Source organism: Grammomys surdaster, unplaced genomic scaffold (genome assembly GCF_004785775.1).
Source record: "Grammomys surdaster isolate TR1022 unplaced genomic scaffold, NIH_TR_1.0 279, whole genome shotgun sequence".
NCBI classification, from domain to species: domain Eukaryota; kingdom Metazoa; phylum Chordata; class Mammalia; order Rodentia; family Muridae; genus Grammomys; species Grammomys surdaster.
Window position 1 is genome coordinate 2464888 of NW_021604720.1, and position 13948 is coordinate 2478835.

General features: G+C 41.1%; 1 protein-coding gene across 1 annotated transcript in view; it reads right to left on the minus strand.

The window, feature by feature from the left end:
• Window positions 1–13948, minus strand: part of Cep128 (centrosomal protein 128) — a 344929-nt gene that overhangs the window by 327147 nt on the left and 3834 nt on the right. The window contains exons 3-4 of the mRNA XM_028777280.1: window positions 3440–3574; window positions 478–639 (exon numbers count right to left, since the gene is read on the minus strand). Coding sequence (XP_028633113.1) covers window positions 478–624 — 147 coding nt within the window. The 5' untranslated portion in view covers window positions 625–639; window positions 3440–3574. The remainder of the gene's footprint in view (window positions 1–477; window positions 640–3439; window positions 3575–13948) is intronic.

Here is a 13948-nt window from a genome sequence, read left to right on the forward strand (position 1 = left end):
AAGGAGGAGAGAGGGAGAGGGAGAAGAGGAAGGGGAAAGGAAAGGGAAAGGGAAAGGGAAAGGAAAGGAAAAAGGAAAAAGGAAAAAGGAAAAAGGAAAAAGGAAAAAGGAAAAAGGAAAGGAAAGGAAAGGAAAGGAAAGGAAAGGAAAGGAAAGGAAAGGAAAGGAAAGGAAAGGAAAGGAAAGGAAGGGAAAGGAAAAGAAAGGTAAAAAGGAGATTCAAACACCATGATGGCTGGCTTTGAAGATGAAGGAAGAGGAGCGCAAGACAAGGTACATGAGCAGCTACAAAAGGCAAAGGAACAGAGTTTTCTCTTTCTTCTGACCTAGAGAGCTGTGAGACAATAAACTTGGATGTTATAAGGCTTTAGACTGTGGGTCATTTATTACAGTACTAAAAAAAATATATACTGACTGCAACCATTACTTGGCTCAGACTATCAAAAATCTATCAAATCCAACCACTGTCAAACTAACCTGTAAAGTATTGGTTATGGTGTTGACCTTTGCGGTGACATCTACTGTAGACCGACTTCCGATTCCCCTTTGAACTGACCTGGTTGTCCATCGACTCAATCCGTCACGATAGCGGAAGTGGTCTGAATCACTGGATGATTCTGCCATTGATGTGTACAAATCCTTCAAAGTAAGTCCAAGTCAGTGTCAAGTCAAAAACACAGACGTAGGAAACCCACTGCTAACCTGCTTGCATTTCTAAGTATTTGTTACAATAGTCTTTCAGCAAATGGACACACAAGAAAACACAGAAGATTACTTCCCATGTAATTCTGCTTCCCTGGCTTGCTCTGCTGAGAAAACTGCTCCCAGATGGTTACCATGGGTCATCAATCCCAAGTAACGCCCTAAGATCTGTGGTCTGCTGCCAGGATTAAAAGTGCTTTCATATACAATGTGTCACAACACTGTCAACAATTTGAACCGTGACAAAACAAAAACATTCTCTGAGGACCTACACTTTGGGAGCCTAGGGGGTGACTCAGTTTTGACTTCCAGCATCAATGTAAATGCTGGGTGTGGGGTAAGAGGGAATCCCTAGAGCAAGCTAGCTAGCTAACCTAGCCAAATCAGCAAGCTCTGGTTAAAGAAACCACACCTCAGTATGTAAGGCAGAGACCAATGGAGGAAGGCATGGGACCATGGCACATCAGCCTCTGACCTCTGTGTGCACAGGCACAGAAGTGCACACACATGTTCACATGAACTCACATACATGTGAACATGTAGACACTACATGCACATGAAAAAAAAGACCGCAGTCCTTAATATTAGTCCAATATCTATTCTAAGCTATAAGAATATACCTCTAAAATATGACAGATACCCTACAGGAACCATAATAAAATTCCAGCGTATGGCAGAGTGAGAACTTTCCTACAGCCCAAATTTAAAATTGCAGAATTAAACAACTGCTGTGATGCAGAAACCAATTTTACAATAATGCATTTATAAGAAGATGCTGGCCTCAACACATCCACCAAAATAGAATGCCTACCTACCAGAATCTATGTTCAGCAATGGGGAATTCTCTAAACAGTGCTTTTCTCCCATCATTACCTCAACTGTCTATTTGATTCATCTAAAAACTTATTTGTGCAAGATAATCTCATTTCAGAAAAATTATTAATAGAAGTTGAGGAAACCAACTACAGCTAGAACAAAACAACACCAGAGAAGACTACAGTGATCAAAGCAAAAGCTGATTGAGAATTAGTCCGAAAATTTCATCTTCTGTTTAATGGAGGATTAGCTAGTCTTTACTATAAACTGCTATAATATTTCTAAAATCGACATGGACATTTTTTTTCTGGCTTATAATGTACAGTATGATGAGATTTTTCTTTTATGACAGAATAGCCTGAATCTTCTGGATCTTTATTTTATTGCAGCTTATAAGTGCATAATCATGTTTCTAGAGAAGATAAAGGACTCTTGCTGTGAATTTAGATTTTTTTTTAAATTAAATTACAGTCTATCTTCAGTAAAAGAATCCATGAATATCCAAACACTTCCCGAAAACTGAGACCAAGAGCTGCTGCGTGCCCTGCAAACGCCATGCATCTCATGTACCCATCCTCCCTCCATCTCAGGTCTTTGCCTACTGGGTAGAAGCAAAAATGTACCGAGGATGGGCTCCCTCCACATCAGAACCATGAACAAGAAACTAAGGCTGAAGCAACTGTTGGGCTCTGCCTTTGCCAGGTCACAACTGTTTAAGTGCCCCTCCCCAACCCCTGCAAAAAAAGAAATTTATACGACATACATGATAGTTAATACTAAGTCCAAATTTGATTAGACTAATAAATGCCTGGAGTATTACACTGGCTCTGGGTGTGTCTGTGATATTTCCAGAAATAATATGATCATGAAGACTTCTGACCTAATAATTAATGGATTAGTAAGACCTGCCTAACAAAGTAGAACACTGTGTTCTATATACACGGTTATAGTTTCTTCAGTTCCTCATCATTTGTCAGGATGCAAATATCAAGGAAATGTAGAAATGGGAAATAGTAGCATGAAACCCTAAACAGACACAGGAGAAAACTATGTGTCCTCTCTCCTACATTTCATGACGAATCCTGGAAACAAATCAAACCATTGACTTCCAAGTAAGGGACTTTGGTTTACTAATTTTTCCTGTCATTGATAAATGAGGGAAAAGAATAATTATGCCTTGGCTCTTTTATCAAAGTTGTACTGTCAGTCACATCAGGCAAAATACGGTGACTATGAAGGGAGAAGTGTGCATCCTAGTACTGTGGTTGATGGGAACAGGAAACAAAGGAACAGTCATTAGGACAACTAGATCCTCCTAAGAGTACCAACAGTGTTCATCATTGTCTACATTTAATTTCCTTGGATACACCAAACATCAGACTCTTCAAATAAGTAGGCAATTTTAGAACTTCAGCTTGACTAAAAGTACCTGAAGCCCAAACTGTTATGATTATTTTTTGCTATTTGAGAAAATTATTAAAATTATTAGTACAGAGAATGATGAAGCAAAACTGGATATGCACACTACCTAGAACTAATTGCTCCAATAAATATCACTGTAATGTGCTTGTAATTCTTAAAACAAGACATGTAAAACATTATATTGTAAATAACATCTCAGGATTCTCTTAACTTACCCCTAATCAGTTACTATCTTACCTCTGCCCCACCTCTCCAAGGAAGACAGACATGATTTCATGTGGAACACCCTGCAGCATGCATTTATACTTTTAACACTAGCAGAGGTTTTTCAGAATTTTAGAATGCACATTATGACTAAATTATGCTAATAAGCCACCAAGAGGACTGTGTAAAGTTAACTGTATAACAGCAAATCATAGCAGACCTAAGTAAGATTAAGACCAACATTAAATTACCTCTTACCATGACATAACACACAAGGAGAAGTCCTATCACTTACCCCAGCTAGGATTACATACTTTCATTGAGGTACTTTTCAGCATGAGCTTCGCAGGTGCGCTCTAAGCTTTCTGTTATTAATTTCAATCACTCTGAGCAATGAGAGTTGCTCAGACTCCTGCATCTGGTGGAACTCCTGCAGAGGTGTCAACATTTAAAGAGATAAGCATCTGAGAAATTACATGGTATTTTTTAAAGACATGAACATTTGACAACCACCAACCATAAGTGATTTTCATTACCTAAATTTCACAAAAATGAATATAAAAAATGAATATAGTTATATAAATAGATTATTTTCATTGCTAGCAAAACCTTGGCCCCTCCTTCCACTATGACTAACAGTTGAAAAGTTAGGAATGATTCCCATAGCTAACTTAAATGGAGGCCTAAGGGCCACAACACGGAAAGCAGCCATTGTGCCAATGATACACGCCTACAAAGTCACTAATCTATCACGGCCCAAAAAAACATTCTCTTGACATGGAATTGATGGGGAAGGGAGAAAAAAGTTGGCAAGAAAAGTGCACATATATCAAAAGCACGGGTAGTTAGTAGAGATGCTAATGTGAACAAAAGAAACCTCATGGGTCCCAACTGAGACAAAAAGCTACAGGCATCTCAGGGATGCTGAGGCTGGGGATGTAGTCTTCCTCTAGGGAGAAGTGCCCTAATGGGTTATCCAATACCAAGTGGTCAGCCCTGAAATCATATACATGCAAACAACATTGGACTCAGCAGGTTGTTGGGTGTGTGTGTGTGTGTGTGTGTGTGTGTGAGTGTGTGTGAGTGTGAGTTTGTGTGTGTGTGTGAGTTTGTGTGTGAGTGTGTGTGTATATGTGAGTGTGTGTGTGAGTATGTATGTATGTGTGTGTGAGTGTGTGTGTGTGAGTGTGTGTGTGTGAGTGTATGTGTGTGTGTGAGTGTGTGAGTGTGTGTGTAAGTTGTGTGAGTGTGTGTGTGAGTTGTGTGTGTGAGTGTGTGTGTGAATGTATGTGTGTGTGTGAGTGTGTGTGTGAGAGTATGTGTGTGAGTGTGTGTATGAGTGTATGTGTGTGTGAGTGTGTGTGTGTATGTGTGTGAGTGTGTGTATGTGTGTGAGTGTGTGTGTGTGTGTGTGTAGAGAGCAAATGGGAGTAAGGTGAGCAGGACATGGAGGGAGCTGGAAGAAGGAAAGGGGAAAAGGGTCTGGGGAATGGAGAGAAATGATGTAATCTTATTTTAATAACACTTTTCTAAAGCTAGGGTAGATGTACGGAGGCTACAAAAACAGTTTTGAGTCCCACTCCCCAAAAAGCACACAGCAGTGGCAACTGCATGCTCTTTATTCACTATCAGTGTGCTATACCCTAATATCACTAGCACTAAAGAAAACTGGACTCCAGAACCTTTCTCCCCAGTGAAACTCACTAATATGTAATAGTCAGAGTCATTTTATGTTGACAAACACACTGAGTGGTAACAAAGGAAAAAAAATAAGCACACCTAAGAAAAACCTGCAAAATAGTTTAAGAAGTGTAAAGTAAGCAATGGGGATGTCTTCCTGACCTACTGTTTCCACCACATAATGTCTGTGGAGAGCTGGGTTTCAGGAGAAAGGGCACACTGGAACTCTTCTAATGGAAATGTGCAAATTGATACAACACATCTGGCTATTAGCACACAACTACCTGCCAAGAACTGTTTGTACCTTTGACCTAGTAATTATACATTCAAAAATGATCCCTAAACAAAACTACTGAAAATTCGTATGTAAAGATATTTGCTGTGGAATTTTATTAGAAAGAACATAAAAACTGTGAATTCAGAATGAGAAAGAATGGCTAAAACACAGACCGTCCAGTGGGACAGTCATTACTATACAATGGAACCCTACAAGAGGATACTACATAGCCACTAAAAACCCTGTCCCAAACAACAGTTAGTGCCAGAGCAAGGCAAAAATATGGCTTCCAGTTTTGTAATAAAAGTTATGTTTTCTGGGTATGTGCATAAATTAAATTACCAGTATATATTTGAGAGGCACAGGAAATGGAAGGAGTTATAGGGAAGAAAATTACTCCCCCAAGGTATATCTACACTCCAAAGTATATCGCCAATTTGTATTCTTTTAAGCTTTTATTCTCTTCTCCTTTATGAATTTTCAATAATGGATTTCTATCAATATATAATCAGAAGGAAATATAAATATGCACTTACGAAAGAAACAAAGATCACCTTCAGGCACAGCAGAGTGACAAGCTGACAACCTGCAAACGAATTCAACATCCTTCCTTCCAAGAGCTCTCTTTTCCATGGTGGACCTGTTTCCTTTTCCTGCCTGACAACTCCCTGACCCCACTTCCTAGTTGCTGACACCTACCTCAGCCAGACCACTTCACTAATTCTCACCCAGTGACAGGCTGAAGAAACAAGTTCACAGGAGCTGTCTCTGTATTTCACTTCAGCCACAGAACCATTTACCATGAATTATAAACCAAAACAAAATGTCTTGTGCTGTATATTCTCTTTGTAGTTATACTGAAGGGCAGTTATCTTCAAAGCTGGCTTACTAAAAGACACAACCCAGATGCCAGAATGGACACACATCAAAGTGCTATTTGAGCACGTACAGACATTGAGTATTCCTTGTTGTGATGAAATGCTGCTTTGGAGAACAATGAAGAATGGTTCTGGAGTGACAAATAGTCACCATTGAAATCTGAGGCTTAAAGAAGCATTAAGAGCTAGAGGTCCCTCAACTGAAGAATGGATAACGAAAATGAGGTACATTTATACAAGGGAGTAGAGTATTACTCAGCTGTTTAAAACAACAACAACAACATGAAATTGGCAGTCAAAAGAATGGAACAAGAAAAAAAAATCATCCTGAGTGAGGTAACCCAGATGCAGAAAGACAAACATGATGTGTACTCACTTATAAGTAGATATTAGCTGTAAAGTAAAGGCTAATCGTGCTACAATACACAGACCCAGAGAGGCTAAGTAACTAGGAGGGCTCAACCAGGGACACAGGGATCTCATGCGGAAGGGAATATAGAATAGATTTTGTGGGTAGGCTGGAGTCGAGTGGGGATGGGAACAGGAGGGATCAAGGTAGGGGGTAGAGGAAGGATGGAGCTGGAGAGAGTAAGGGGAGAGACAACTGGAATTGGTGGACACTTGGAGAATGATGTGGAAACCCATGCACTGGGAACTCCCTGGAATCTGCAAGTGACCCTAGTGAGGACTCCTAGTAATGAGGAATAGGGAGCCTGAACCCGCCATCTTCTGTAACCAGGCAAGGCTTCCAGCGGTGGGAATGGGACACCAACCCAGCCGCAAAACCACCCACCTTGTCCTACAAGATGCCCTACAAGATGTCCTACAAGATGTCCTACAAGATGTCCTACAAGATGTCCTACAAGATGTCCTACAAGATGTCCTACAAGATGTCTTACAAGATGTCCTACAAGATGTGCTGGGGTAATGGTGGCACAGAATTTGTGAGAGTCACCAACTAATAACTGGTCTAACTTGTGACCCATTCCATGAGAAGGAACCCATGCCCAACATTGCCAATAGCCTAGAGACTCAAACACAACTGCCAAAAAATAAAACATAAATAAAAGTTAATGAAATAATTCCTAATGATATTCTGCTACTCATAGATTGGTGCCTAGCCAAACTGTCGTCAGCCAGGATCATCCAGCAACTGATGGGAACAGATACGGAGACCCACAGCCCACAGCCAAATCTTGGGAAACCCAAGAGAAGAGAGGGAGGAAGGATTAGAAAAGCCAGAGATGGAGGACACTCTTAGAAACCAGGCCACAGGGTCACTAAACAGGACTCATAGGAGCTCAGAGACTGAAGCAACAATCATGGAGCCTACATGGGTCTGCACTAGATCCTCTGCATATATTTTATAGTTGTGTAGCTTGGTGTTCTTGTAGAACTCCTAACAATGGGAGTGGGGCTGTCTCTGACTCTTTTGCCAGCTCTTGGGGCCCTTTTCCTCCTGCTCAGTTGCCTTGTCTAGCCTTGATACCAGGATCTGTGCTTCGTCTTACTTGTTATGCCGTGTTCCCATGTTTGGTGGATATCCCTGGGAAGCCTGTTCTTTTCTGAAGTGAAGCAGAGGAAGAGTGGATCTGGGAAGAGGGGAGGTGGGAAGGGAAACAGGAGGAGTGGAGGGAGGGGAAGGTGTGGTGGGGATGTACTGTATGAGAGAAGAATAAGTAAAACATTAAAAGTAAAAATAAAAATGAAAGAAACAAGCAAACAAACAAACATTAAGGCAAGTAGAAAGCCATCTATGTTAACCCAGGGAAAGTTTTCATCATTGTTTTAAAAATACAAAGAAAGAGCAGTTCAACTGGATGAAAAATCCATTCTCATCATCATAAATGTCACCAAGATACAGAGTAGCAGAAAACCATGAACCATCAAATCTGAACAACGTAAGGAAAAGGAGGGTGAGAAAAGCTTTTACTTCAGCTGCAGAAAAAACACAAGTTCTTCTGCACCTCACCAACACCTCCCTGTGCAACAAAACTCACTGATAAGAAAATACATTTGCTTTTCAGATCAGAACATGTCCAAGGCTCAAGAGAAGGACTAAGACCGGTGACCTTGAGTAAAGGTCTATAAAGTCATAGTGAAAGCTGTGTTTGAATAGTAGATGGCACAGTCCTGAGAAAAGTTTACTTAGCTGCTCCTAATGCATCGATACTTAAATACATAAATATTGTTGCTTTTGCCTTAATGAACCTTATAAAGAAGACATACAACCACCAGAGCAAGCAATGAACCCTCATCCATTCATCCCATCTAAACAAATGGCCATATGCAGCCCTGGATGCTGAGACTAGCAAGAGAAAACTGCTTTCAAGCCCTGTAATAAGAGGACTGGAGTGAGCCTTTAGAAACTCAAGTCCACCCCTTTTGTTATTTGACCTAAGGAGCCATCAGATTGTCTTCATTGTAATGAGGCACATTTGTATGTATGAGAGCCATGATTTATTGATTCTCAAATCTCTTCTCCTCAGAGTCGGTTTAAAACAATTAGGATTTGCAAGCTGTTCCATAAAAGATAAGCACCCAGCATCAAGGGTGATATTTCACAAAGACTGACTAGTGCATGTTAAGTGGGTGATTGCTTCTATAGCCTCCATGTGCCTCAGCTGTCCCTACCCAAGGCAACTGCCCTCAAAAAGATGTTCAAGGTAATGACATTGATATCGAGAAGGGAAATGTGTTTTAAACTTAATCATCAACCAAATTCAATTTTCAGAATACATTTCTCCCTGTCTCAACAGCCATAGAGCTTGGGGGTGCAGTTCACCCTTCAGGTGAAAAAGTCACCAAGTTGGCAAAGGTTGTCATGTACAAACAGCTGTCGGCGAGCTGTCCTATTTTCTTTACATCAGTGTTCTTCCGTAACTTCTCACCTCAAACTCGTCCAGTAAATTTACACAAGCTCTAAGTCAGCACCCGGTCCATTACCCAGTCCCACACATATAAGACAGCAAGGTACTCCAGAAGCCTCTGAACCACAACACTCAAAACCCGCTGGGCCATTCATCCTTTACTGAATCTTTACTACATTCATGGTAGGGCAAAGATAACCCAAGGATGGCAGCCTACACTTGTCATCACACACTCAGGAGGCAAAGACAGGAGGCTCAAAAGTTCAAGGCCTGTCTGAGCAACTTAGCAAGACTGTCTCAAACACTGAAGGCTGGGGACGTGGCTCCGTGGTAAGAGCACTTGCCTAGTGGGTGCAAAGACCTAGCTCCACCCTCAGCGCTGCCTAGGGACGAAAGTAAGTAGGTCACAGCGCTTGGTGAGAAAGACTGGCAGAATATTATGTAAGAGAGGTAAAGCAGCGAGACAAAAACCCAGGGGTCAGATCGCAGTCTGGCAGTCAACATGGAGGATGAGCAGGAGCCTGACAGAGCTGATAGAGGTGAAATGGGATGCAGTAAAAAACTACCTCAGGAAAGTCGAGGGTCCGAACCCACACACTCCCATCCTCGCACCAGGGCAGCTCTGCTGTTATCTGATTTACATGTTGTGGCTTTATATCCACAGATGGATTTTTTTTTAAGAATTCAAATATTAAGCCTGGAGAAACGAGTCAATAGTTAAGGGCACTTACTGTCTCTTTGAAATTAATGGGGTTATTCCAAAACATGAAACTGAAAACAAGAAACTTCACCTGAAAAATCCAATTTCCAATTTTCTGGAAAAAAAAAGAAATCAAAGACTCTGTCAGTGCGACAGACTGATTTTCCACAGGAGCATGGGTGTACACGGCGCACCCTAAGCAGACTCGCACCTGCCTGTTCACTCCAGTCTACCCTGTAGCTGCCTCATCCAGTATGTCTTTAAACTGACTCCACTTAGGTGAATCTGCCATCCTACTAAGGATTAAAATAAAACACAGCATATGAGCTGTGTAAAGAATTAATCAGCAGAGATACCTGAGAGATAGTCTCCCCAGAGACCAGAAGGAAGGCCTGGTAGAAGTGGTCTCCATCTCTGTGGTGGACAGAACAGTAAGACTGACACTCTGGCAAATACTTAAATGATCCATGCCTGCAGACTTTAAAACTGGGAAGAAATATTTGCTACTTAACTTCAAGCAAGCTACATAGAAAAGCTTCGCACTAACATGAAGAAACTCAATTGGGGTGTTAATACATTGAATTTCACCCAAATCTTCACCTCTATATATTTCTTTTTGTCCTATTGATTATGAGCTTAGCTACCTGCCTTGCAGGATTTTAGTGTAGCAGCATAGAGAGATAGGACTGCACCCTGAGCCTGGCTCTCTCACCTCTCCGATCTTTTCCAGCCTACTTTCCTGACACAGGACACAAAAGTGTCCTGGGTCTTCCAGCCTAGAGGAGAAGATCAGCCAGCTGCCCTCAAGACAAAAGAACAAGTCTAGCCGTGCTAAGTTGACAGCTTGCCTCATCTACTGCGGACTGAACATTTATTGTTGTAGGTCTCCAAGGTTTTGTTTGTTATCCAGATAAGGCTAACAGTCATGAAACAGTAGTTTACTAACATAGCAATTGACTTGCTTCCGTTCTGAAAAGAGTTACTGGCTGAACTTTCCTCTCAATCCAACTTCCCTTAGAAACAGGATGGACTCAGATTGTAGATATATGTGACACCCCTTCCAATGATGGAAGGAAAAAGGATACATTCAAGTTGGAATACAAGCACACACAGATACACATGCACACATACGCATGCACATGTGCACACACACATACGCATGCGTGTGCACACACATGCACATGCACACACGCACACACTTAGGCAGGTAGTGTAGCCCATGACAGCCTATCATGTTTTAAAATGGGAGAAGCAATTACAAAAATATAATAATTCAGGGTTTTATAAAAAAAAACATAAATACAAAATAAAATAAGCTATTTTTTGGCATCACAAAGAATACTTTTCTTCTTCCTAATTTCAAAAGGAAAGTAACTACTTGATTTCCTAGTGAAGGAAACAGCTGTAAGAAAGGAAACCACCTCCTAGTGCCGTTTACCTTTAATTTACACCCTGCTTTAGAACTTTGAGAGGATTTTCATTAGCACTGTCTCATGATTTCTATGGCAATCCTGTAAAGATGATATAATTACAATCTTCTTATACTGCAAAGAAAGATGGTGGTTTGAGTAAAGTACCAACCACAATTACTTTGTTCTTAAAAAATACAAAAACAAAAACTGGAGTCAAAATTTCATACTTCCCATGACTGGGTGGGGGTCTGTGAATCAGGAATTCGAGACCCAATAGCCACCCTTCTCATGGCTCTCACTAACGCCAGGAAGCCTTCCTTCTCTGTCCACTCCTCCTACTTATTTCAATCTGCTTATCGCTTCAGGCAGAGCACAATTCAGCCCCGTGAATCTTCCATCTCCAGGCAGAGGTAATCTTTCCTTCTCACAGCTCCGAAATCTCAGCGCTGCTTATCTCAAGTAAGACAGGTATTGAACATTCCCATAAAGTCATGACTGTTTGTACCACGAACTCTTCCAACCACCTCACACTCCACTCACCATTGGGCCTGTGCCTGTCTTACTACCTAGTAAAATTCCTTTCACTCTCTGACCCTTTCTCAAGGGCCACATTCCTAACCATCCATCCTTGTCTCCTACTTCCCAGTCAAGATTCAGATCAGAAGCCCCGTTAGAAAGCCTCTCTTCTCTGCCCAAGCCCAAGTCTGGGCCCAGTGCACTCTGCTGTTCTTCCATGGTGGATACTGCATCAACCCAGCCTAAGCAGTTCTGGCTGGCCATTTCCTATCCATCTCTGAACCCTAGAATTCTCAACAAAGACTGATTCATGGTTCGCTATAGTTATTCGTGCCTTATCCTCACATGTTTACTTGCTGGAAGCTTACTCTCTAAGATAGGCAATCTAGAGGCAGTGAAACCACTACATCAGTAGTTCTCAACCTTCCTAATGCTGAGACCCTTTAATACAGTTGCTCATGTTGTGGTGACCCCAACCATAATGTTATTCCATTGCTACTGCATAACTGTAATTTTACTACTGTTATGAATTGGATATGTGACCCCCACAAAGGGGTTGTGACACAAAGGTTGAGAACCAATGCCATGAATTAGGGCTAGGACACTAAGGGCACCCACAAAGAGGGGCAAATCTCCAGCTCTCATGAGTAGGTTAGGTCTTGGGCAACTGGACTATACATATGAAAAGTAAATTCTTATAAAGCCAGCCTGGGTTTGCCAGTGGCTTTCCCGCTCTCTCTCTCATGACATGACCTTCCCTGACCTACTCATGCATTCTTGCTTACCATGATATAATACATTAATGGTTCAGGGATGTGTAACAGACCACAGGACTATGCTGGTAGGACTCTGTGACCACCAGGATTGTGAACTACACAAGCCTATTTCTTTTATAAATCACTCAGTTTCAAATATGCCCTTAAAGAAACACAAAATGGATCAGACGTAATTGAAACCCAGCAGTCACCACAGTATCTGACATGTGCTGGACCATTATCAAATTAATCTGCAACTAGATTTTTTTTTAATTACCTTGTCTTAATTAATCTAGAAACAAAGTTCAAAGTACAGAGCTTTACAAACAGCAAGTACTAGTTAAACAATTATTAAATGAAGACATTTCATTAACGAAGCATCTAAATTAATTATTTGCAGTCTTAAATCAATATTGATTGAGCCATGTGCTATTACTTTGAATACTATTAATACTAATGTGTATTATATGGTAAACAAGGCAGCATTTCAAATTTATGTAGCATATACTAAAACTGACTAGTAACTGGGCCAAACCAGAGTTTCCTCAGTTATTTGTGAAGTCATTTGAACTTATAACGGTCCCTTGTATTCTACTTAGTTACATAGAGCAAATGCACTTAGTACAATTGCCTGTACTAGCAAGCTGTAAACTCCAAATTGCATAATCTCTTTTTCACCTGAGCTCGTCATCTGGTGAATTTCAGCATACCAATTATTGCTTATGAACAAATCCATTTTTGGCATTTGAAAATCTTCACCTGCCCACCATGAAGCTTTTCCTTTTACCTCAATCTGTAAAACTGACTATCTATCTTTAAAATAACAATCATAGCCCACTTCTTCCACAACGCTGTTCTTCATTGGAAAGAGTCTAGCTCCAGCCCAGCTTTTAATTCACACACCCATTCATGTGTGAACTTGCTCACTCACAAGCACTCATTCATTCACTCGGGGGCACCTGTTTCATGACAAACCCTGTGCACACATCAGATTCTAAATGTCCATCTGCTAAATAGATTCGCGTAACCACAAATGCTGCCTTCTGCAATCCTCCAGTCATTTAGCAGTATACAGATTTATGTTAAGGGTTATTATATTAATCATAGGAAGATGAATAGCTGATAAAGGCTTACTACGTCTCTTAAAGTCATTTCTAAATATCATAACAAGGCACCAGAAGAAAAGGAAAACACTCAGAATATCTGCATTACAGTGGAACCAGGGGGGAATAATTAGCTCTTTAAAAAGAACACAAAAATAATAACACTCCAGTAGTAAAAGGCACAAAAGGCATATAAGCAGGCAATTCACAGAATACAAATGTCCCTACCAAATGCACAAATATACTTCATCTCTCTGAAGAACTGCAAATTAAGACAATAAAATTGTGTCCTTGTAGTTTTTCTGTTTGGGACACATGAGCAGAGCTCTCACCCTCAAGGTTGAAAGGGCATTCCGTGGTGTATGAGTATTAGTTACAAAGGCTAGTGGGGTGGCTCAACAGATAAAAGCCCTTGCCTTGCGTTCAGTCCTGCGAGCCCATGATGGAAGGAGAGGACCAGCTACCAAAAGTTGTCCTCTGCCTTCTACACACATGGAGCACACACCCCTGCACTTACACACACATGGAGCACACATCCCTGCACTTACACACACATGGAGCACACACCCTGCACTTACACACACATGGAGCACACACCCCTGCACTTACACAC